Source organism: Acinonyx jubatus, chromosome A2, assembly GCF_027475565.1.
Source record: "Acinonyx jubatus isolate Ajub_Pintada_27869175 chromosome A2, VMU_Ajub_asm_v1.0, whole genome shotgun sequence".
Classification (NCBI taxonomy): domain Eukaryota; kingdom Metazoa; phylum Chordata; class Mammalia; order Carnivora; family Felidae; genus Acinonyx; species Acinonyx jubatus.
The window spans coordinates 27,805,516-27,830,715 of record NC_069383.1 but is presented as its reverse complement, the minus strand read 5'-3'; the positions used below and the strand labels follow the sequence as shown (position 1 = coordinate 27,830,715).

General features: G+C 39.3%; 1 protein-coding gene and 1 long non-coding RNA gene across 2 annotated transcripts in view; one reads left to right on the top strand and one right to left on the bottom strand.

Moving 5' to 3' along the window:
• Nucleotides 1-8,043, bottom strand: part of LOC128314727 (uncharacterized) — a 56,888-nt gene extending 48,845 nt beyond the window's left edge. Inside the window, exons 1-2 of the long non-coding RNA XR_008296674.1 lie at nucleotides 7,459-8,043; nucleotides 4,840-5,000 (exon numbers count right to left, since the gene is read on the bottom strand). This is a non-coding gene — a long non-coding RNA (uncharacterized LOC128314727). The remainder of the gene's footprint in view (nucleotides 1-4,839; nucleotides 5,001-7,458) is intronic.
• HYAL4 (hyaluronidase 4) lies at nucleotides 2,637-23,368 on the top strand. Its single transcript, XM_015067290.3, has 4 exons — nucleotides 2,637-5,423; nucleotides 11,294-12,292; nucleotides 21,080-21,169; nucleotides 22,769-23,368. Exons 2-4 carry the CDS (start codon nucleotides 11,339-11,341, stop codon nucleotides 23,168-23,170), a joined length of 1,446 nt encoding a protein of 481 aa, XP_014922776.3. The 5' UTR covers nucleotides 2,637-5,423; nucleotides 11,294-11,338; the 3' UTR covers nucleotides 23,171-23,368.
• The last annotated feature ends 1,832 nt before the right edge of the window (nucleotides 23,369-25,200 follow it).

The following is a 25,200-nucleotide window of genomic DNA, read 5'->3' as shown; positions in this document are numbered from 1 at the left end:
TCTTGAACCATTTGTTCTAGTAAATTCATGTTATATTTACTCAGGATGATAGTTAATGACTTACCAAGAGTTAATTATTCCATTATGATCAAAGACAGCCCATTAGAATCTATTTTTTAAATAATATACATTGTAGTACACAAAGCACTTGATCTCCTATTTTCTCTTTAATCTGGAAATCTTTAAGTATAGTTTTCTTTACCTCTCTATTTTCCAACTAAAGTTTCAATCAAAGGTTCTTTTCTTCCTTCTTAAGTCAGTGAATTTAAGTTGGGTATTTTCAGAAAGCAATGGTCATTTATACCAATATGCTTTTAAGACAGTCTGAGTTTGGTTATAAAGAGATTTAATGCAACCCTCCAGTTTAACTTGGAGGACTGAGTCACCCCTGTAATGACATGTTTCTCTGAGCCACCACAGGCATCCTTTGCCACTCAACCTCTGCTTGGCATCAGGTGACTAAAGGGCCAGCAGCAAACAAAAGCAAAGGTAAAATATACTTTTTGTTCTGTTGGAAAAAATTTAAGGACTGTTTTTAAAAATATGCTTTCTTAGGGGACTTAGAAGAAAACTAATTTTGTTTTATTTCTTGGAATACCCCAATTTCTTTTCTGGCCTAACTTTATTTACTTTTCAAATATTGTACCTTTCAAAATGTGAGCTTGCTTTTATGAACCTAACACTGTACAAAATACATTTGTCACTGACAGTTATAAGTTAAATTTCAGTTAGTTTTTTATTATACATTTGTTTTTGAAAAGATTGTCATGTTAATGACTATTCAAGGCTTGCTTCATTTCTCCTCTACATGCATAATTTCTTTGAAAAGCACCTTTTTGCAATATGTTGGGTTATCATAACCTAATACTTAACTCACAATAACATCAGAATGTGTTCCTCAGAGTACATTAGAAAACTAACTGTAAATAAGGCACAGGAATGTATGGCTTTATGACTGAGCTACAATTTTTATATTTTTTATAACTGATAGCTGTGAAGGATTCCTCAAGCTAACTTTATATACCTAAATGGTTTTATTTAGACTATAAGAGCATTTCTTTATTGGATAAAGATTTTATTTTATTTTATTTTTTAAAGATTTAATTTTTGCATAGTTTTTAGTGAAGGATCTTTTTAAAGATCTGTTCCATTGTTATCGTATCTACACTGATGGGCAGTATTAGAGAACTTATTTGGAAAAAGAATTCAGTTTTAAGGAAATATATGACATTTAAAAGGGTTGAGAAAATGGATTTTTTCATATAAATAGGTCTTTTCTTTCCAAATACTGATAAAGAGAATGAATACTTAGAGATGATAATCAAAAGATATTTCCAATAAGGAAATCTCTTAGTAATTGGGCAAAGGATATACACATAGATAGATAGATTTAGATTTTCCAGAAAAGAAAGAACAAGTACCAAAACAATATAAGAAAGATAAATCATAAACCATTTAATGTAGAGAGAGAAAGCTTTAAAGTCAAGAAATTTCCTAATGATGAAGAAAAAAATTGTCTACTTCACTGGCTACATATATCAAAGGTAAGATAAAAGATTTGAAGAATTATGAGCTGAGTAACATAGTGTAATAAAATTTGGTATCTCTAACCTCTTTGCCAGTTCCTGAATCTAGATACTGATGTTGATTTATTTCAGCCTAGTTTGTAAATCAGAATCCAGTTTGATGATGGAGGGAAGATATCATGTTGAAGTGTTCACAGATTTTTAACATTTAAGTGGAGTCATGAGAAAAGAGTTGAAAAGATGCTAAATGGAAAAAGTTAAAAAAAACTTTAGAAAATAACAAGTTATAAAAAATTCATGTGCAGAGATTCAGAGTTCATATTCTTTATGATTTTTTGAGAGTTATGATACCTACCATATTTTCTTAGCAATAAACTTTGCGAACCTGGTTCTTTCTTGGAAAAAGCTTCATCAAGTTCAGTAAAGTTATACTTACATCATCATCTATAATTACTTGTTTGTTGAACTGTTAGTCTCCTTAGGGTAGCACATTCCTTGAATTTTTCAACATATAATAGAAGTGTAGATGCTGCGAATTTCTGACAGGAACAGTTTCCAGTTGTCTTTTTTTTTCACAGAATGAAGTCTTTTAAGTGAGCACAGGCCCAGTGCCCATAATTGGTCCAAATAAATGAGTTCCATGTTCCCTCTTATCAAGAATATTTGAAAACAACACATCTCACTCTTCAAGGAGCTCTATTTCTTAGACGTATTATACTGGGTGGCTCAAGAATTGGTTGGAATTGCTCTACCTCTGTCATAGGCATTCCAGAACAACCTCACTTGATCCTTGGTCCAACCCAGAACCTGCAATTGCAACATTTCTGAATTTCCTCATTGTAACAGGAGACCCTTTCAAGGTTACATTTGGAAATTAAAATCTATTTCCAAACATTTTCAAGTTATATGGTTTGCAAAATTAGATAGCAATTGATGGCCTTCATTAAATAAACTTATTTTTAAAAAATTAAAAAATCTTTGTATGAAAAAGTATCGATGCCATATTTATCGTTAACTACCATTAATGCAGAAACTCAACTTTCTTTACCAATATCCAAATGTAACACAGTTCTCATATCATGTGAATGGATAACCAAAGTAGAGGACACATTCTCTAATGATCTGTTTAAAATGCATGCAAATTATTGATTAGTTAGATACTGTATTTGGTGTTTCAACAGTTTGTTATTATTTTTTTAGGAAACAAAGCATAATCCATTTGGTTGCACAATAATTACTACATACTATCTGCTACTTAAACCTGATGGAGATTAGCCTAACTGGCACAGTCCATTGCAACATCAAGAGTTTCATCATCATCCAGCAGGTGTATCTGTAGTGAAAGCCTAGTGCCTTAGAAGAAGATAGGAGATAGCTACATAGCTGATCATACAAGATCCAAACCTAAAGAGTAAAGAAAAATACACGCAAACATGATTTCACAAGCTCTTGCTTCCCTCATGTGCCACAATCTTTTTAGATAGCTTAATTTTGATGAGTTTGACAGTTTGTGTTCAGGTTTACCAAAGGTTGATGGAGATGTTTCAGGTAGGAAACATTAGTTGCCATGCCAGTGGGCACTACAAACTCAGGTGTGATTCAGTTGAGTACCAGGAGATCAGACCACAGTGGTGAGAAGTCCAGAGAGCAATTCAATTCAGAGAGATCTTGGGCAGAAAATCTGTCCTGTGTGACAATGTCAGCAAGAGGGTTACAGAGTTGCAGAGAGACATGCGGGGAGGGGTGGTGGACAAGATTCCATCCCATATTCATAAATTTTAAAGATTAGAATTTAAGTTCATAGTTTTAATTTTCAACAGCCAACACTTTATGTAGCTCATAAGCAGAAAACAGACATCTATACTGTGTTTGGATTTATAATATACAATCATTATTCATCATCATCATCCCCCCAAAAGACAGTATTGTGACACATTGGAAAGACTAATTGAAACAACAATAGTAAAAACTGAATATGACAGACAGTGAAACTTGTTCTAGTGTGTTGATAATGGTAACTAGCCCTGGAGTCTAAGATTTTGAGCTCTGCTTCATACTGGCTTCTGTTATACGACCTCTGAAATGTCCTTATTTTGTGTTGTAAAATAGCCCAAAAGGATAGTTGGACAAAATTTTGTAAAAGCAGTAAGATTTGAGAAAGTATTTATTAGAGAGAAGTGTGAGGAAGAATAAAAAGGAATAAAAATAATGCCAGGAACATGTGAAGAATTAGAAAAAAACTGTCAGAATTTAAGCTTTGTCAGAAAGGTATAACTGGATAAAATACAATGGAATTAAAGTGCTTAAGAAATCCAAGGAAAAGTGATCTGAAGTTGAATAGGTAAAATCCTCCCTCCTGAGTTATTTATAATTAGGTTGGATAATTTTCCAAACCTACAACATAGTCAAGGAAAGAAGAACCAAATTATCTTTTTCATATTCAGTCCCTCCAAGTACTTTTATGGTTGCGACTGGAGTTTTGCACTGTTTACAATCAGAGAAGTCCTATTTCTCTATAGCATCTTTCTCCACTTGTAAGAAATAATGTACTCATATTGTGCACAGCATTTTGTGGTGCGTAATACTACTAATCAATTTCTTCAAGCCTATCTTCTGTGTTCTACTGAACATCTACTAAACGATTAGCCACCATTAGTTTTTCTTTGCCATAGATAATTAACCAAGCTATAATTAGCTCTTAATACCCACATGTCAGTATACAGTGGTAACTTAAAAGTGTTGGCTGATGGTGTTTACTTCAACTACAAATAAAGGGGGGAGGGGACTTTCTTTTTTCTTAAAAAGGGCTTTTCTTGCCAGATTTCAGAAAAGCATACCTTTTCTCAAATAACTTGATAAAAAAATGATCTATGTAATAAAATCCAACTCAGATGTTAACTTTTCAGGAAGCCATGCCTGATTCCCTATAATCAGAATCAGTTTATATCTTCTTTTTTTGTTGTTTGTTTCAAGAGAACTCTATTATTTTTTGATTCAAATAATGGTTTTGAATAACTCTTCATCAACATAGGACAAAAATCTCAGAAGTTGCCACTCAAAGAAATTCCATCCACTTTTTTCCCTCAGCCACCAGCTCTCCTTTCTGGAGACAAACAACATAATTAGTCCTTGAGTGTCCCTCCAGATATATTTCTTAGTACTCAAACTATATACATATACATGAACAAATAAATATAAATACAAATATAAGTATATCCCTTTCTCAGAAAAATAATGGCAGTATTCTATACACATCTTATTTCTTAAAAATATTAAATATATGTATGAATATGTATATAAAACAAATATATACCTTAAAGAATAATTATGGTATCTGGTGAATATCCATGTCAATATGTAGAAACAACCTCATTCTTTGTATAGTTGCATAATATTCCATTGGGTAGAAGTCCACAGTTTCACAACTTCTGAATAATGGACATTCGATTCCAAACTTGATGATTATGGGCAATGCTGCAATGAATAACATGGAAGCAGAATTTCTAGGTAAAAAGTTTTGTGCATTTGTAATTCAGATAGAAATTTCCAGTTTTCCGTTTCCTTTGGGAATGCACCATGGTCATTTACTCTTTCCTCATTACAAACAATTTGGAGTCTGTGCCTGCACATTTTACCTTGCTCAGATTTTTACCTTGTTAAAATATGTATGCTATACAGAGAGATGGGTGCCATTTGTAAAAAAGCCAGTCCAACCGTAGTTTCCAAGACATTCCTGTCACAACTCAGGCAGGATATAAAATTAAGCCATTAAATTAAATTAAAATATTGTGATCTGACTATAACCTTTGGTGTCTCACATGCCTGCAGCTTCCACTCCAATCTTGTGCCCTGACATTCAGACCTAGTATGTGAAGAATCCAGGTCAAACTCTCCTGTGTAAGTATGGTTCCTGTCCCCAGGCCCGGGGTTCTGCCTCAGCTCTCCTTCCCTAGTTTCTGTTTGTTTACCCTGCCTAATATCCCAGTTCCTCCAGTCAATGACTTGGGTCATATCTTGGAGGAACGGGGTGTTGTAAGTTATCATCTTGACTATGGACATTGAAAGGACTTATGTAACATTTCACAGACCACTAGATTGATTTACTGTTCACAAACATTAATTAGAAAGCTGAGGATTCAAATTAACCTAATGTTATTTTAAGGAGCTTAGTTAAAAACAGGTTGACAGAGGGAACATTTTATGCAAAACGTGGTCCTGAGACTTTGTGTGCTTTTCCAAGAAAGCTGTTGATCTTGGCTGCAAGAAATTTCAAGTCCTAAAGGAAAGTAATACTTTTTTGACAAAGACTAAGTATATACACTCTTGCATAAGGACAATTATACTCTCTTTCAGATAACATTTCATAAAATGCAAATCGTTCTTGCTTCATAAAAAAATGTGGCCTTTCCCACTGAAGAGCGAATTTTCCATGAGCAAGAGTGACACTGAAATAGTCATTTTTATATACTCACAAAACTTAAGTTTATCTTTTAGGAAATGAGGGAAGAGAAGGAAGTGGTTTTATACAATCAAGATAGTCCAGTAGTTTTAAATTTTGTTCAGACAGAGGGACATGAGTGCTCTTTGATGGAACACAAAATAGAGTTATAATAAAACTCAGTACCTAATGATGAATTGTGGGACTTAAAGGATATCATCATAGAGTGGATTCTATTTATTTATTTTTTTTAATTTTTTTTAATGTTTATTTATTTTTGAGACAGAGAGAGGCAGAGCATGAACGGGGGAGGGTCAGAGAGAGGAGACACAGAATCTGAAACAGGCTCCAGGCTCTGAGCTGTCAGCACAGGGCCCGACGCGGGGCTCGAGCTCACAGACCGCGAGATCATGACCTGAGCCTAAGTCGGCCCCTTAACCGACTGAGCCACCCAGGCGCCCCGAGTGGATTCTATTTAAATCAATGGCACTGAGTTTTTAAGAAAAATGTAGGGGAAAAACTTAATTGAGAAACTTCTACCCATCAAAGTGTATTTTTTCTCCTGCTGGAACAGCCAATTTTCACAATGTTGATATTTCATGAGAAGAATTTAAGAACCATCAGGATAAGACACCAGTTGACAATCAGACTAAGGCAGGAACATCCTTCAGAGGGAAAAACAGAAGCCTATTATTGGCGTTTGCTTTAATAAGCTTTTATTAAAAGCAGATTAACAACTAGTTCTGCAGAGCTGAGGGTACAGCTTTGAACTCAGTGGCCGTGCTGTAGCTTCCATTCTGATAAATATTTATGCTTATAGTTCTATTATTAGCAAAATATCACTTTGGCCAACCCTTTCCTCAAAGGTTTGGAAATAAAACATTGCATTTTTAAATTTCCAAAAAAACGGGGTTCATTGGGATCCCCATTTAGGGATTAGGACTTTGAGGATACCTTTTTAAACCTCATGGATTTACAGGCAGACACTTGGCACCTTAAAGGTTTTGATAAAAAAAAAAATCTCAATATCATGAAAAAAAGAAGAGTTGTAGATTTGGAAAATTAATTCCTTTCACAAATACATTACTGGATGGGTGTGTATGTTTTTCAAAGCACTCCCAGAGTATTCCCCTCTATTTAGAATTTGGAGTTGCAATCACAATTAAATGCAAACTAGCAGGATTAATTTATAGATTTATAATATTATTAGTTTTCATTGTGGCGATCATTAAAAACATTGTGAACTTTGAATATCTGGATTCCACGACATTCATCTGTGTTCCGGATTATTCCAAGAGTCTCCTTATCAGCTTCTGCTGCTTCTCTCTTGTGCCCTTTCCCTTTCAGGCTGGCCTCAACACAGCAGCCAGAGGAATCCAGTTAAGCCCAGTTCAGACCAGGCCATTCTTCTCTCAAAACTTTCTAATTCTTTCCCATCACACGTAGAGTGAAAGCCAGAGTCCCAACAAGGCCCTACAAGACCCTGTCTCTTACCTCTCTCTTTTATCCAGTCACCAGGTTGTTTGAAGTTTTTCAAACAGGGCGGAGATCCTCCTGCTTCAGGGCCTTTGCATTTGTGTTCCTCCCATGCTTTCCCAAACTTCCAGGCTTACTCCTTTTCTCTTTCAGATCAGTGAAGCCTTCCCATCTAAAATTAATCCTGCTTTATTTTTTTCTCTGCCGTTACCGCCTTCCAAGCTACTATCTACTTTATTTACTCATCTTGTTTATTGTCTGTCTCCCCTGCAAAGATTCAAGCCTTGTAGGGCAGGGGTTTTTGTTTGCTTTGATCAGTATTCCTAGGACTTAGGGTGGGAACCTGGTTTATAGAAGGTGCTCAATAAAAATTTCCCGAATGCTCAGTAGTGTCTTTACACAGGTGTCAATGCCCCGAAGACTACTGGGAACGCACCTACAGTTAACTGGGTTGGGTTTATTACGGGTTCCAGCAAGGGAAAATGCACAGCATGAGAAACTGTGAGGTTGCTCAGTAAGAGGGTTGTCAGCAAGAGCCTATGACAGAACTCAGGATTTAGCTGAGTGACCTGGCAGAAGGTCTAAGAAAACGCAGATTTTCTCCATATTGGATGTTGTCAGAAAGCAAGCACATATCCATACTTGGGTAAAGAATAGCAGTCATTCCGGCAACAGGAGAGAAGGATGTTTGATATTTTATGGGTTGCACAGTGACCTTGTTTTTATGTGTGCTTGGCCAAAATGAAAAAGTGGCCTTGCTCTGTCTCATTTTATTACAGTCTGAGATTAAACTTGTGTGAGGTCGGTATTCTGTGAAATTGTTTGTCTAATAGGAGAATAACACGGCATAGTTCTAAGTGCCTCCACTTTCTGAAATCTGGATGTTGCTTTTTTTTTTTTTTTTTTTTAACGTGTCACAAGCAACTAAACTTTTGTGGGGAAGGAGTGAGAGGGGAAATAGTAAACGGAGGATAGAAACTTCTCTGCAGACTCTTGTATCTGCACATGGCACGCCTGTCTCTCTCAAGCCCTCCCCCCCTTCTCCACCATCCTTCCCTGTCAGGATGGGGGAACCATAATGAGGTAAGGGTTGAGGCCTGCTTGATATGAGGCAGTCCCCACTTGTCTGTTATTTTTTCACATTCTCCTTTAGTGGGCTAAGAAGAGCAGAACTGTGAAGCCGAGTCAGAGTAGTTTCAGCTAAACCTTCCTCACTATGGCTCTTCTCTCCAGCAGGGCACAGGTCTGAGGAGAAAACCACCTCCCATTATCCTCAGGTTTTCAGGAATGTGCCACTTTGCTGGGAATCATTTGTTCGGGGGCCTTCAAAATGTCTTCACAGAAGTTTCCCTGTGGAAGGAAGGGAACTAGTCCTTCATACATGTTCCCAGAACAAACCCTGTTCCTATGAAGAGAAAACTGGTGATAAAATTTAGGGGAGAAGTCCAAGTGACACTCCTCACTCATCCCCACCCCAAGTATCTTGCCAACTCTTCCTAAAATTCCAGCAATTAGAGATGTGCTTAAAGAAGCAGACCTTTCTGGGTAGATTGTTAAGAGGGGAGGAGGAAGAAAGACAAGGAAGGTTGCTGTTGGTGACTCATGGTTAAGGGTGGGTAATTGCAGACTGTTACGCTGTCATGACTGGTCAAGATACAGGTAGAGCTCAGTGGGGATTTGGGTGGCACGGGCAGGATGAACTAAAGGGGGTCCAGAGGAGCTCTGAAGCAAAGGGCATGTTTGGGAGGGAAGGCGTGCGTAGGTTCCCTGGTGAAAGGGTGGGTAAGCAGGCAGCCAATGACTGCATAATGGGGGCAGGGGACAAAAACACTTTCCAGAGGTGCCAAGTGAAGGGATCTCCTCCCAGAAAGCCATGTTTAATTAGGAGAGTGACAGAGGGTGTACCAGCACCGTGACCTGCCTGCGTGGGAAGCAGAAAGCTGACACATACAGCAAGCAGAAGACACAGGCACTGAACTTTCCTTACTTATCTTGCCCGTATTTGTTGTGTAATCCGTACATTTGATTAGGAGTTTGGCCTGCCACCTGCCATGGCGTGTGTACCTTCCAGTAACCAGAATAAGGGGAATAATAATGTTCCAGGATAAGGAGAAAAGAATAACTTGGTAACGTTGTAATGAATGGGTGAAGATTTGCAGGCAGTAATGAGGGGGCTGACCAAAGGGGAAACAATAATCAGTGGAAAGCTATGTTTTGAATAAAACCCAAAGCAGAAAGTGAGTGTTCTGATAGGTTGTGTGTGTGTATATATATATATATATATATATATATATATATATATATAGTTTTTTTGATATACATTTATAGCCTTCTCTAACATGAGCTGAATTTTACCTTTAAATAAAAGCTTTTTCTCCCCTATTAATGAACACATATGCAAGTAAATCCATTTTTCTTATCCTAAGGCAGAATATAATAAAAAATCAAAGAAAAGGGACATTTTAAAGGACCACGATTCTTGTTGTATGCATAAAATTATATCCTCTTGAAAATACTGTTCTCTTCAAATAATAATTTATACCTTCGGTGTGACATATTTCAAGTTACTAAGATAAGCAATCTTATCCATCTTCGTGTTATGGAGGAACACATATTTATTCAATTCACAGATGAAGAAAATACCTCCATAATTCTTAAAAACTTATATATATATATACATATATGTACACACATATTTTAATGTTTATTTTTTATTTTTGAGAGAGACAGTGTGAGTGGGGGAGGTGCAGGGAAAGAGAGGGTCAGGGGATCTGAAGTGGGCTTTGCACTGACAACAGGGATCCTGATGAGAGGCTCGAACCCACCAACTGCGAGATCTTGCCCTGAGCCAAAAGTCAGGTAGCTCAACTGACTGAGATACCTAGGTGCCCCCAAACTGATATTTTGTTTATATCCATTTACTTAGCACTTCTTAAACGTCTTTGAATAAAGTTTTACACATTATTTTAGTAACTGGTCTGTTCAGGTTTTCTATTTTTCATAAATTATTTTAAATTTTGGCTTGCCTCAGTGTCCTAGGTCTCACAAATGCTATACGGTTTAGCTGGTGACATCTAGCGGCTAAAAATGATAATGACATACAATATGCAGCACACCGCTTTGCGGACGGAAATACTCAAAAGCCACAGATTCCATGGAAAAAAACCTCTGTCAGCCAGACTTCCTGGTTGTAACGAACCAAAACAAAACCTCACTGACTTGAGCAGAGAAGTGCTGTCCCATAAGGACAATCCTGCCACTTAACACCAACACCATGGATATCAGGTTCTGAATGCCCCTGAGAGGCCCTGCCATTTATGGACGCCGGAATTTCTGGCCCCACCACCTTTCAGGCTCTTTGATTCCCAAGATCTCAATTCAAAGTCCAGAGTAGGATGGATCCTGACTGCGATTGCATATCAGCACCGTAGCTGCAAGGAAGGCTGGGAAAGCATCTCAACATTTTTGGCTTAGTGAGATAATACAAAGTTATTATAAGATTAAATGAGATGAATATTTTATAAAGTACTTAAGCTTAGTGCCTAGGATTTGATGACTTTTCAAAAATGATAATGGGTATAATTTTACATTTTTATTTGATCATAAGCTTTTTCAAGAGCAACCACAAGTGAATAACCACATCTTATTCACTTTGTATTCTGGGCATAGGGTCTGAAGTTCCATGAATTTTTATTGAATTGCATTGCTTGCCCCTGAATGGAAACTCAGTCACTACACTTGCTTCTGTATCTCAATTTATGTATAGTCCTCTTTAAAATCTAATAATATCCACCCAGTATTTGAGTCTTTTTCCTCAAAATTATCGCTAATAGAAAATTACTTCTCCCTACAGGTCTTCCACAGTACCTTAAGGCGGAAGATAAGGTTTTATCTTATCATGAAAGTATTATCTGAAGGACAATTAAGGTTTTGTGTTGTTCAACCAATACATCTCACATCATGGCTGCTCATATTCTTTATTCTGAAGTCTATCTCTTCTCTAAAACCTGCCCGACTTCCAATTTATCAAAGGAAACCTTTTATAGCTGCTTGGAATGCTCCAACGGATCAGTGTTTGAAAAAATACAATATAAGACTAAATTTGAAAATGTTTCAGGTGATTGGAAGCCCACTGGCCAAGGCCAGGGGACAAAATGTCACCATATTTTACGTCAACAGATTGGGATACTATCCATGGTATACATCACAGGGGGTTCCCATTAATGGGGGTCTCCCTCAGAACATAAGTTTGCAAGTACATCTAGAGAAAGCTGACCAAGATATTAATTATTACATCCCTGCTGAAGATTTCAGTGGACTTGCTGTTATCGACTGGGAATATTGGCGACCCCAGTGGGCCCGTAACTGGAACACAAAAGACGTCTACAGACAGAAGTCAAGAAAGCTGATTTCTGATATGCAAGAGAATGTATCAACTACTGATATTGAATATTTAGCCAAAGCAACATTTGAAGAAAGTGCAAAAGCTTTCATGAAGGAAACCATCGAATTGGGAATGAAGAGTAGACCCAAGGGCCTATGGGGTTATTATTTATATCCTGATTGCCACAATTATAATGTTTATGCCCCGAATTATACTGGGTCATGCCCGGAAGAGGAAGTGTTGAGAAACAATGAGCTCTCTTGGCTCTGGAATAGCAGTGCTGCTTTGTATCCTTCTATTGGTGTCAGAAAATCTCTCGGAGACAACGAAAACATTTTGCGCTTCTCGCAATTTCGGGTGCACGAATCCATGAGGATCTCCACCATGACATCCCACGATTACGCTCTGCCTGTGTTCGTTTACACAAGGCTAGGCTACAGGGAGGAACCTTTATTTTTTCTTTCTAAGGTAAGACACCCTTTGCTGAGGATGGGGGGGGATTTCCTCCCTAACTCTAAAAGAAACATTTCTTTTGTTAATTATGTTCATTGAAGAATTCCCAATTAGTGGTCTTTTAGAAAGGAGCCTAATTCTTTCTTTGACTAGCCATCCTCTTAGACTCTTTACTTATGCAAACTGAATTTTAATGATCTTATTTAGAATTATTCTTTTAAGGAACACAGTATGGAGGGAAGGTTTAAAGGTGATAACAACTATTATTGCCTCCTCCCCAGCTTTGATGACCATCCCTCGCTATTGGCCTTTATTGAAACGGCTGGTGGCAAACAGGCTGGGAAATCAGAGAGGATGTTTTAAAATGGAATAATTTGGGGTGCCTGGGTGGCTCAGTTGGTTAAGTGTCCGACTTTGGCTCAGGTCATGATCTCCCGGTTTGTGAGTTTGAGCCCGGCTTCAGGCTCTGTGCTGACATCTTGGAGCCTGGAGCCTGCTTCAGATTCTCTATGTCTCCGACTCTCTCTCTGCCCCTCCCCCCACTCACACACTCTCTCTCTCTCTCAAAAATAAATAGGGGTGCCTGGGTGGCTCAGTCTGTTGAGTGTCCAACTTCGGCTCAGGTCATGATCTTGCAGTTCGTGAGTTCGAGCCCCGCGTGGGGCTCTGTGCTGACAGCTCAGAGCCTGGAACCTGCTTCAGATCGTCTGTCTCCGGCTCTCTCTGCCCCTTCCCCCACTCATACTCTGTCTCTCAAAAAATGAATAAACGTTAAAAAAATAAAATGGAATACTTTGCTCACACACGTGGAAGTGGAATTGGAAGCATTCTTGCTTCTGGCCTCACCATCTAATGTCAAGAGAAAAAAACCAGTTTTTCTTTTCATGTATAATACCAGTTTTCATAAAAGGTGTGAGGCACAACAATGCGAATATATATAACACTACTGAATTGTACCCTTAGAAATGGTTTGGGTAATAAATTTTATATGTGTCTGTTTCCATAATTAATAATTTTTTTAACCTAAGAAAAGTTTTTTCAAGAGGCTTAAGGGTGAATTTGCAAAAATAGGTGGCTCTACAGATTTAGCCCCCCCCAGCCCCTCCACCCCCCCCAATCAGGTGGGAGATGTGTGATAGTCCTCAGGCACTCCTGGCTGCCCGAGAACAAAGGAAAGGGGGAAAACAAAGGGTTAACTGATAGAGCTCATAGTCTGCAGGACCTAAGTCTCCATCACCCCTCCATAGTGATGTGGGAAACACAGGCAGGAGGAAATGGCAGATAGAACTAAATTTCCTTATAATCTGCAGCCCATTGACAAATACTTGAGGCTGGCGAGTAAAACTTTCTCCAGGAACTCCCTGCTGTCTTAATGCTAATGCTTTCCTAGAGGGAAAAACAACCTTAGCTTGACAATAGCTAGGCCTCCAGTATCTTGGGAATCTTCTTTAGCATATGAAAATCTCACTGGAAACTTCCCCAGGACTTCCCCCCACCCCCAACTCCATAGTATATAACCAATCTCTCCTCATGGCCCAGGGGCAGCAACTCTTTCTGCCCATGGGTCCGGTCCCTGTGCTTTAATAAAACACCTTTCAGTACCAAAGACATCTTCAAGAATTCTTTCTTGGTCGTCGGCTCCGGACCCCACGAACCCCACTGCCACCCCCCAAAAACCTCATCATTACCCACAAACCATAAGAGTAACTTTTAAAATAGATGAATTTTCAGCCCAATTTCTCTCCCCTTTTCTCTCTTTGCTACTGTAGTCACTCAAATGGAAACTTCTAGAGATAAAAATCTAAAAGTGGATGCCACTGTAACGGTTGGACTTGGGCAATTATGTGTAAACTTTCTATGATAAGAAAACTGGAGACTTGTTCAAGCTTTCACATGGGTATTTTAAGATATTACTGGGTACTATGAGTTTATCACACTTCTTCCTTTCCCACCATTACAAGTTTCAATTCACCAGCGTGTATTAAGATATAAAGATGTTCTGAGTGTGAGACATCTAAAGGAGGAGGCTCAGGACATACCCAGGTGAGGGCTTTAGCATGACCACTAGGCATGTATGGTGCCTTTAGAGAGTACAGCTCAATCCTCAGAGGAGGAAAAGATGCGATGTATCAGGATTTGCTAGATGCTATGCCTTGGATGCCATTAATGAGACAAGTAAGGGAAAAAAAGTCTCTATTGTGAACTGATATTTGTGCTTCCCAGAAAAGTCAGCAACAAATGATCAAGAATGATAGGAAATCAGTACTGCCTGGTAGGTTTACAAAGTTATCTAGATCTTTACAAAATAGTCTTGACCCTGGAGCTTAAATACTACTTTCTTCTATGAAACTTCGTTTCCTTTTCTATATTTGGCTCAAACAAGTTTCTATCTTTAGTGATAATAAATTCACTTTTGGAAGAAACAACAAACTTTAAGGGACAAAGTGTTCATTTCAAAAGATTAGTTTAGACTATTGGTCCATTCTGCACAGTCTGTAAACCTAGATAAGTTTCCTTGAGTAGCCACAGCCTCAGAAATACTTGTTCTAAGTAAAGAAGGAACAACAGTTAGGGTCTCATCTAGCAACAGTTCTCTTTGGCAGTCCCAGGACTCATTCTGTATCATTCTGAAAACTTTCGGAATGGCAAGGTATTTCCAAATGTTTTAAACCCGCAATTTACCCACCATTTTATTGTATTCTCCATAAAAATTCTGCTCACAAATTTTTAAAAACCTGATATGCATTTATACCAAATCATAAGTGACTAATAATGGCTTCCATGTCCAATCTTCTCAAAGATATCTGCACTGTATTCTTTTTAAGATTATTTATTTATTTTTGAGAGAGCGCGCCAGAGAGAATGAGTGGGGAAGGGGCAGAGAGAGAGAGAGGGCAGAGGACCCAAAGTGGGTTCGTGCTGACAACAGAGAGCCTGATGTGGGGCTCGAAACCATGAACCATGAGATTATGACCTGAGCTGAAGTCAGACGCTTAACGGACCAAGCCACCCAGGCACCCCAAAGATATTTTAGTTTTAAGTAATCTTTACACCCACTGTAGGGCTCGAACTTAAAACCCTGAGATCAAGAGTTGTATGCTCCACTGACTGAACCAGCCAGGCACCTAGATGTCCGCACTTTAGAGTGTGTGTGTGTATGTGTGTGTTTGTACATGTGTACACACACATATACAGTAAAACCTTGGATTGTAGGTAACTTGTTCTGTGAGTGTTACGCAAGACAAGCAAACTTTTCTAATAAATTTTAACTTGATAAACGAGTGATGTCTTGCCATACGAGTAGTACATGATGCCCAACTTCATATGATCACAACTGAGCCAATGGGTCTCTCTCTCTCTCTCAGTCTCTCTCTCTCTGCAGGGATGTGGGCAGTCATTTCCCATGCTCCGATGGTCGCTCTCAGGCTGCCTTGTTTGGCAGAAATCAGTGATTTTTCAGAACGTTGGAAGGTGCCCACAACTGGCACTGGTGTATTTTTTGTCAGTTCAATGTACCTATGGACAGTTCTTTGCTTTTCCGTTCAAGAGTAAGCTTAGGAATGCTTTGCTTCATTCTAGGTCAGGCTACCTGCAGATAGAAACCATTTCCTCTGCTGCCTTATTTCCAGTTACATTAAATAGAACATATGACAAGAATTTATTAATACTAAACTATAGTCAACATCCATTAGTGATGATGCAAGTCGTCCTACACAATAACCTTCGTCTCTCTGGAGGGTTTGATATACACAAGTGCTTTGGATTACAAGCATGTTTCTGGAAAGAATTATGCTTGCAAACCAAGGTTTTACTATAGTTAGGATTCGAAAAACAATTTATCAATAAGTAGCAAATTTCTTAAGCTGTCAGACCTCAGTGCCTCATTGTTTTAATCTATAAAATGGGACAGTATTACCTGCCCTACCTACCTATCAGGAGTATTATGAAAATCAAATGAGAACATTGTATATGAAAATGTGAGGCACTACAAAAATATATGTGGTATAGCTGTCACTTTTGAACAGGTACTGAAGCCTAAAACTCGGAAAGGGAATATGTAGGAATGGAATCTCAGTCAGCAGCCATTGTTTGATGGGATGACATAGGGGCAGTTAACACCTTATTTCACATCAAAGATTGTCTATGCTACTTACATCTATACAACCTAAATATAACTTGATGCTATGTTTTAAAAAATAATGAAAGGAGTTTTCTTGACTAATAGATTTAAAGATGTTTTTCTCTAAAATTAATTAACCTTCCCTCTGCTGGTGCACCAAGGGAAGCTCATTAGTGATGTTCCACTTCCCCACAGTGGGCACCTTCCTTACATGCACTGTGCTGAGCATCAGGCAATGAAACCTGAGTATGGAGAAAACACTAGGACCTGGCCTGGAAGATTTGTTGCTGTTACATCATGCACTATTGTCTTATTTCTTCTTTTGTATGACATCCCTCATGTGGCTCATGCTCTCATGTGCTCCCTGTCTATTCCCAGAGGCATCTTACCTGTGACTTCCCTCACTGAAAAGTGCCCTTGCTCTTTTGGTCCCCAAACATAGCTGCTCTGTGATTCATTCAACACCCTGCTCTCAGCTAGGTGACAGTGGGCTAATTTGGTAGACAAATTTGCATTAATATCTGCCATTGACTCCTCATCTCCAGTCAACATGTGCATGAAGACTTGCCATTTTGAATCCCTTCCAATAAACTCTACTCTGATAATGATGCTAAAGGATACATTGGGAAGAAACTAACATTCCCAACTGATAATCAACTTGGGAAGGTGTGGGTTTCACCACAAACACCTGCAGCTTCCTTACTTGCTGAGTATGGATCAATAACTATCAATACGAAATGTAAATGCTGCGTCTCCCTCTTTCCTCTGATAACAATGCTTTAACCCAAAGGAATTCATGGGAGGGTTGGGGTTTCCAGCTCAGCATGGTAAGAAGCTTGGTCGTTGCCACTCCATCCTAAAAAGTAAAAAGCAAACAAACTGAAAAATCAACCCCTCTTAGATTCAAAGAGAAGTGAGGACACAGAGCCAATTGCTGCCCTCAAAGTTAGGCAGATAGGTGAGTATAGAGAATCACAGCTTATTAGGTCAGAAACCTCTGTGGGGACCACTGCCAGAGTTGGGAAACCTGAACTGTTATGCCCAGAGATTCGTGATCCCCAAAGACCACCAGGGAGTCGAGTCTGATGTAAAAGCAAAAGAGCCTTTATTGGAGCTAGCTCGAGCTCAATCCCCTACCTGCACGGACGGACGCAGTGGTGAGATACCAAGGAGAGAGAGCGAGTTTCAAAAGGACAAAGGTTTTATTGGGGCCTAGGGGCAGTTGGTGAGGTAATGGCTGTGGCCTCAGCCGAGTGGCTGGGGAAGGGTCCGAGTCCTGTTAGGCAGGTGGGGGGGGGGAGTTACTCAAGGGGAGGAGGTGTGGTTAAGGTGAAAGACACAGAACAAGATGGAGTCGGCCGCGTAGGCCCGCCCTTTCAGAACTATAATTGACGAATTGCTGGAGGCTCAGTGTGAAGTCCAGGGGACTCAGTCATGGGTAGGGGGGATATACTTTTGTGAGTTCTACCTCCAAAAGCTTATCAGGTACTCACAGTGAAATCTCATGCATCTGGTAGGGAGGAGGAGGAAAAGAACCATTTTGAATACTTGAGAGCCTTTTGTTCTTTCTTGTTGTTGCTGTAAGTTTTTTAAAATTTATTTTGAGGGAGACAGAGAGCAGGGGACAGGCAGAGAGAGAATCCTAAGTAGGCTCCTTGCTGACATGGGGCTTGATCTCAGGAACTGTGAGACCATGACCTGAGCTGAAATCAAGAGATGGATGCTTAACCAACTGAGCCACCCAGCTGCCCCAGAGCCTTTTATTCTTGTTAACAAGGTCTGCCCTCAGGAGAAGCTATTTTAACCAGAGCCAAAGCCCCTGGGGACTTACCAGAGACTAAGTGAACTTGGGGAAAGGCAATACTCAACTCTAGTTGGCTCTAGTCTTCATTAGGGAGAAGGTAAATGCCCTGCTCTAACCCCATCCTACCTGAGAAGGGGGAAACATAACTGATCAGCTTGTGAGTTTCACAGTCCAGAGGCAAAGGCTCACTAAAAGACTGAGACTTAATCATAGGACTATAGAACCCTTCCATTCCCCCTACATCTTACTAGCACATTACTAAGTGCCTATTTATAGCAGTTCCTTTTATGAGCTATTTGCCTATCAAGAAAAGATTAAATCATGTCTAGCCATCAAAAAAAAAAAAAAAAGCTACAAGACATTCTAAAAGGCAAAAACAGAATTCGAAGAGACAGAGCAAGCATCAGAACCAGACTCAGCTATGGCAGGGATGTTGGAATTATCAGACTGGAAACTTAAATCAACTGTAATGAATATGCAAAGGGCTCTAATGGATAAGGTAGATAGCATGCAAAAAAAGGTGGGCAATGTAAGCACAGAGATGGAAATTCTAAGGAAGAATCAAAAAGAAATGCTAGAGATAAAAACACTGTAATAGAAATGAAGAATGTCTTTGACGAGTTTATTTAGTAGACTGCACATGGCTGGGGAAAGACTCTCTGAGCCAAAGGATATCTCAATAGAAACCTCCAAAACTTAAAAGCAAAGAGAACAAAGACTGAAAAAAACCGGAAGAGTCAAGAACTAAGACACCTGGAAAGGGTGTAACATACATGTAACAGGAATTCATGGAAGGCCATTGGGAGATTTTGGCCCCTCTGATTACATTGTGTGAATATGGCTTCACTGCATTCAAAGTGAGTGGAGGGAGGCGTCCTACTCCATTATATCTTTGCCAAAGGAGGCAATGGACACAGACCCAGTAGAGTACTCCTTCTGGGCACCACATGGCTGGCTCCTGCTCTGTCCCATAGTCATCATATCATAGATAATCTTCAAAACCATTTCACTTCTGCTAACTCATTAGAGCCTCACGAAACTCCTTCCTTTCTTGTTATGTCAGGTCTGACCTATTCAGCAGACACTGTGGTCACAGAAATGGAAACAGATGTGAGCCTGAAAGAGAAATTAGTTCAAACCAAAATCTCTTCCTTTTTTGAAGATTTCCAGAAAAAAAAAAACTTAAAAAAATGAGATTGTAAAGACTTTAATTTGAGTGGACTATAAAAGTGTCAGATAAGATTTCTCTCTCAAGTGTCGATATTAATATAAAATGCCCCAGGTAAAATTCAATTATAAAGTTCTGGTTTTATTCCCCACCAAATCATCCAGTTACATTTTCCAGCATATAATTGGTGGAAATTCATCCTTGGAGTAAAAGGTGAATGCTTAGTATCTTTTTTTGTTTTTTAAAGTTTATTTATTTATTTTGAGACAGAGACAGAGAATGACAGGGTCTGCACTCTCAGCACAGAGCTCGACCACACGGGGCTTGAACTCACGAACTGTGAGATCATGACCCATGCCAAAATCAAGAGTTGGATGCCTAACTGACAGAGCCACCCAAGCACCCCTGAATGCTTAGTAGCTTAAACAGTGGGAGAGTATACTATAATTTAGTAACTTTACTTAGGAAGCCTACCATAGGAACTTAAATGAGAAAAACAACTGTTAGGGGAAAATCTGTTATATGATGGCCAACAGGACTGATGAGGAAATTTCAGTCCCTGCCTGAAGACTTCTCTTCCAGGTTCTTGTTCCCACCCTGTTTGCCTTAGGCACCAAATTACTACTAATGAGGAATGCGGAAGTAACATGGTAAATTGTCCCCTCTGTTGATGCTCTGGGCTCAAACGTCTGGAGAATGATCTCCTCTGAGCCCACCAGTGTAAAATAAACCTCCTCCTGCCTTCCAAGATCTCTGAGTGCCGCTTGGTTCTTCTGCTGGGTGATCCAGACCAGTTCCCGTAACACAACTTCATACCTTTAAATCCTAATTGCCTTCTGAAATGGCCTTGCTTCATGTTAATCTTTAAACACTAAAACAATAATCTTTTAGGACTACAAAACCCAAATACCTCTACCCCTGGTGAGATTCTATTTTTGTTTACCTTAACCATATTGAGAAAAAGGCTGGCAACTTTACCACGACTAGATGAATCACAAATAAGGCCCATTAAATCAGATACTTTGAAATGATACACAAATAATTTCAGAGACCAAATATAAGGGCTGGACCAAATCAGAGCCTGCAGGTCCTTAACACTATGTTACTTTGCCTGGCCTTGGGATCCAAGTGACACAAAACCCCTCTGAGTCACTGCAGGGGGGAAGTTCTCAGGAAGGGGGGGGGGGGGCGTTGCACACTGGAAAGAGAATTTAGCCAAAAGGAAGGTGAGGTATTCTTCACATTTAGAGAAGCAAACACTTTTGCAACACTCTGGGTCATGTACATAAGGCTGGTTTGTGTGCATGTGCCCCTAGATGACTTCGATTAAACAGCTTCTGGTGGCTATTTACAGGCTGATTGTCATCAAAATAATATCTTGTTTGGCAAAATACAAGATCTTCTTCAAAAATATTTAATGTTTTTCCATATGATTATGGAGTGTAATTTTTGAGCCTTGGTTCATTCAATATGTGTGTTACTCTAAGAAAGTGGAGAATAAGGATGCTTGGCTGGCTCAGTTGGTGAAGTGTGCAACCCTTGATCTCAGGGTTGTGAATTCGAGCCCCACGGGTGTAGAAATTACTTAAAAATAAAGTCTTAAAAAGAGTGGAAAATCATCCTATTATAATGAACTCAGCCTCTAACCCTAATCCCTGGCATGCTGTTTTATATCCAAATGAATAATAAACTCTACTCTCTTCAATCTAGCAAGATCTAATCAGTACTATCGGAGAAAGTGCTGCCTTGGGAGCTGCGGGCATTGTTATCTGGGGAGACATGAACTTAACTTCATCTGAGGTAAGGCAGTACCTCAAAGGCATAGTTAATATTATTTAAAGTATTTGTTCTTTTCTTCTAGAGCTAACTCCAGTTGGAACTCTCCTGGCTCCCACAATAAACCAGCTTTAGAATTAAAGTCCAAATCGGTGCCCAACACATAGAAGGTGCTCAATAATATTATTAACATTTGTTAAGATAGTAATCAGAATACTGACATTTTTTAACCATTCATTATAGGCTACGATTGTGCTAAATGCTCTTTGTTTTGGACTTAGTTACTTACTGGTCATAATAACCCTTATGAGGTACGGCCTACCATCCTCATTTATAGAGGAAGACACAAGAGAGGAAATCCAACTAGAGTAACATCTAGTTAGGCTAGTTAATGGTGAAGCTGGCATTAACCAGAATTTGACTCCGAAGCCCTTCCATTTAACTACTATTAAATGTGCTATATCCTATTTTGAGAAGAAGGAACAGATGGTATCTTTTTAATCTCCACATTGAATGTATTTGTCCTCTATGGGGAAATTAGCTAAAAATTAAGAGCATTTAAAATGAGATTTATATGTCTCTTCAAATTTCTCCCAGTTCACATATTACTTACTCGAAGAAGTCTTCCTAGTTTTCCCCAATTCACATTAGTCACAATCTCTTCTGTATTTCCAGATGTTGTTTGTTTATATCTCTATAGTGTGATACATTTTCCTGGAATTGTAATACTTGTATCCTCAAAACTTTTGTTAAATTGAGTTTTTTGCAAGTTCATGATGCTCTGATATTATTCTTAGAATTTCAAAGGCTCAGCTTGTTGCTGCCAAGATATCTTTCATGAAGCTGTGATAATATAAGGTTAGGTCTCCTCTGTCCAATAGGAGAATTAGGTAGAAATGGGGAGAAGGAATTCCTGACTCTCCAGGTGTGATAGTTCTCCTCCAGCCCATGTGACTCACGAGAAGCACTTCATCAGGAAGTTTAATGCAGGAAGTGCATAAACCAGGTGGTCTCTGTTTAGAACACATAACGGAACCACAAAAAAATGGTCTAGTCATCCTTCTAAGCTTTCTTGTGTTTGAATTGTATACACAAATTCTAGAAGTCTAGAACCCAGGGCAGTTGATATTTGAGCATAACAGGAAAATCCAGGAAGCTACAGGTTGACAATAAATCGGTAGAATATGAGGATTCAGGTTCCTACACAACCATGAAAGGTACCACAACACCCAAAAGGTGGCCAGAGGACAGCAGCTGTGGCATGATTTCTAATTTAGGTTTGTTCTTTTTTTTCACATGCATTAACTTGGGAGCTAGAGGGAGAAAAAGAAGATGTAAATTGGAAGCAGGCAAGGTCATTATATGCTGACCGTGGGGCCCATTTGCAAGTTCAGTTGCTTAGCCCCTAGTGTAACAAAGGTTCCATCTCCTGCCCCTTGGACCTTTCATCTTTTCTGATCTAGATCCCCTGTGTTACAGCACCTGAGCCTAAGAGATCAACCACTGGCGCCAAGATGTTTGTTAGGTGTCACTCGAGTCCAAAGAACTGCCTCGTGGGCATAGATGTTCTAACCCTCCTGGTGCCAGAAAGAACACTAAACCCGTTTGTTTCTACATTTCTAGGGTAACTGTACAAAGGTGAAGCAGTATGTGAGCTCTGACTTAGGGAGCTACATAGTCAACGTGACCAGAGCTGCTGAGGTATGCAGCCTTCACCTCTGCCAGAATAACGGGAGATGCGTAAGGAGGATGTGGAACTCTCCGGATTACCTTCACTTGAACCCTGCAAATTACCACATAGAAGCCTCCGAGGATGGAGAATTTACCGTGAAAGGAAAAGCATCTGATACAGACCTGGAAGTGATGGAGGAGAAATTTTCCTGTCACTGTTATCAGGGATACGAAGGAGCTGACTGCAGAGAAACGAAGATGCTGGATGGCTGCTCTGGGGTTTTCTCTTTTTCTGGCTCACTGATAACACTATGCCTGCTGGTTTTAGCAGGTTATCAAAGCAGTTGGTTGTGAGATAATTGAGTTTAAAGGGAATTGTATGGCCTGTAATCACTTAGAGAAGAGAGGAAACTTAGGACAGTTTTTTTCTCTTATGAAATCCATTGAGAAGTATCATAAGTAGACATTATGTATGTCACTTAACATAAACAGGAACATACTGCTTTATTTGACTCCGATTTGGCTAAGAAACCAGATCCAGGAATAAAATCAGTGCACTCTTTTTCATTACTGGAATGTTTAAGTTGTGTTTAAACCGGAGCTAGTATATTTTAGTCTTTATGTGAACGTGTGTGTGTGTGTGTGTGTGTGTGTGTGTGTGTGTGTGTATACACACATATATTTAATTATTGGTTTCAAAGACTGTTTTTTTTGGCTAGCAATTTATTTAAAATATTTTTTTTTAATCTTTATTTTTGAGAAAGAGAGAGACAGAGTGTGAGCAGGGGAGGGGCACAGAGAGAGGGAGACACAGAATCCAAAGCAGGCTCCAGGCTCCAAGCTGTCAGCACAGAGCCCAATGCGGGGCTCGAACTCATGAAACGTGAGTTCATGACCTGAGCCAAAGTCGGACGCTCAACCGACTGAGCCACCCAGGCGCTCCTCTGGCTAGCAATTTATTAAGGACAGATTACTAATTATCTGATTCAACAGAAGAGGACACTGCAGGGTATGAACTGGTCACTCAGTCTACTGAAGAGGACCAAATGCAGAGTGTCTTCTAGCCTTAGGTTCACACTGGGCTTCTCTTCCCCACCTGAGCTCATTGAGCACAGAACCAGGTCCTGGTGTGACTTCTCATAGGGGTGCAGAGATTGAGGCAAGGGGAGCTGTTCCCAATTCATTACAAAGCTGTCTCTTCTAATATGGTGCTTCTCTCACCCACTATGAGTCCTTCTCTTACAGACCCTGGCAATGTAAATACTGTGAAAGGCTTCAGAATAGTATCCACACTTGCCTAGGCTGACATTGCTCTAGATCCAGAAATTGATGTTTTGCTAATAAAAAGGTGGTTTGTGTCTTTGCGAGCAAAAGTCATCACTAAAAGAAATATTTAATAAACCGTTAAAGGACCTAGAAGTGCTATTGGGAAGGGGTCCTACCAATAAATATTTGATATTTTGACCCCATATATAAGTTTTGAGCAGTGTGGTTATAAGGTCAATTTGAACTTAATTTGAATCGTGGTTTCATTACCCATCTGGACGTGTGACTCTGGGCAAGTTATTTATATTTCCCATTTTCTCGCTGACATTTGATAATATAATTCTCACCTCAGTGAATTATTCTGCAGAGTAAATGGAATAGCATGTCCCATGCATACTTTGGCTCTTAATAGATGTTGCTAATCTTCAAGTATCTCCCTTGATCACCAAAGTAATGGAAACACTTATGATAAAACAGGGTCTTGGGTAGTTTCCTCTTTCTGATGTTACGTTCTGTTTATAACCACTTATGCACTGTGTTCTCTTGAGAGGCATGTACAATTGATAGGATTTCCTTCCCCTGGAGAAAATCTCCTCCAAAGGTAAAACCAAGATAGGTATGATGCTATTTTGGAGGCATGAGAATTGATTTAGCCTCCTGCTCCACTTCTCCCTTTCTAGAAACACTTGCAGCCCAGGTGTGCTGTTTGAATTCCAGGTCCAGCTTGTCAAAGTTACCGACATGGTTAGGGTCGAATTTCTAAATGTAAAATACAAACAAAACAACATAAAAACCTTTTATAATACTATGAATTAAAAATATCATTGCACAGATTAACTTCTTTTTTTAGTTTCTTTTAAATGTTTATTCATTTTTGAAGGAGAGACCGAACGTGAGCGGGGGAGGGGCAGAGAAAGACTGAGACACAGAATTCAAAGCAGGCTCCAGGCTCTGAGTTGTCAGCACAGAGCCTGACACGGGGCTCGAACTCATGAACCATGAGATCATGACCTGAGCTGAAGTTGGTCGCTTAATCGACTAAGCCACCCAGGCGCCCCACACAGATTAACTTTTTAAAAATTAAGATTTTTTCCATATCAAAATTGATATAATCACAT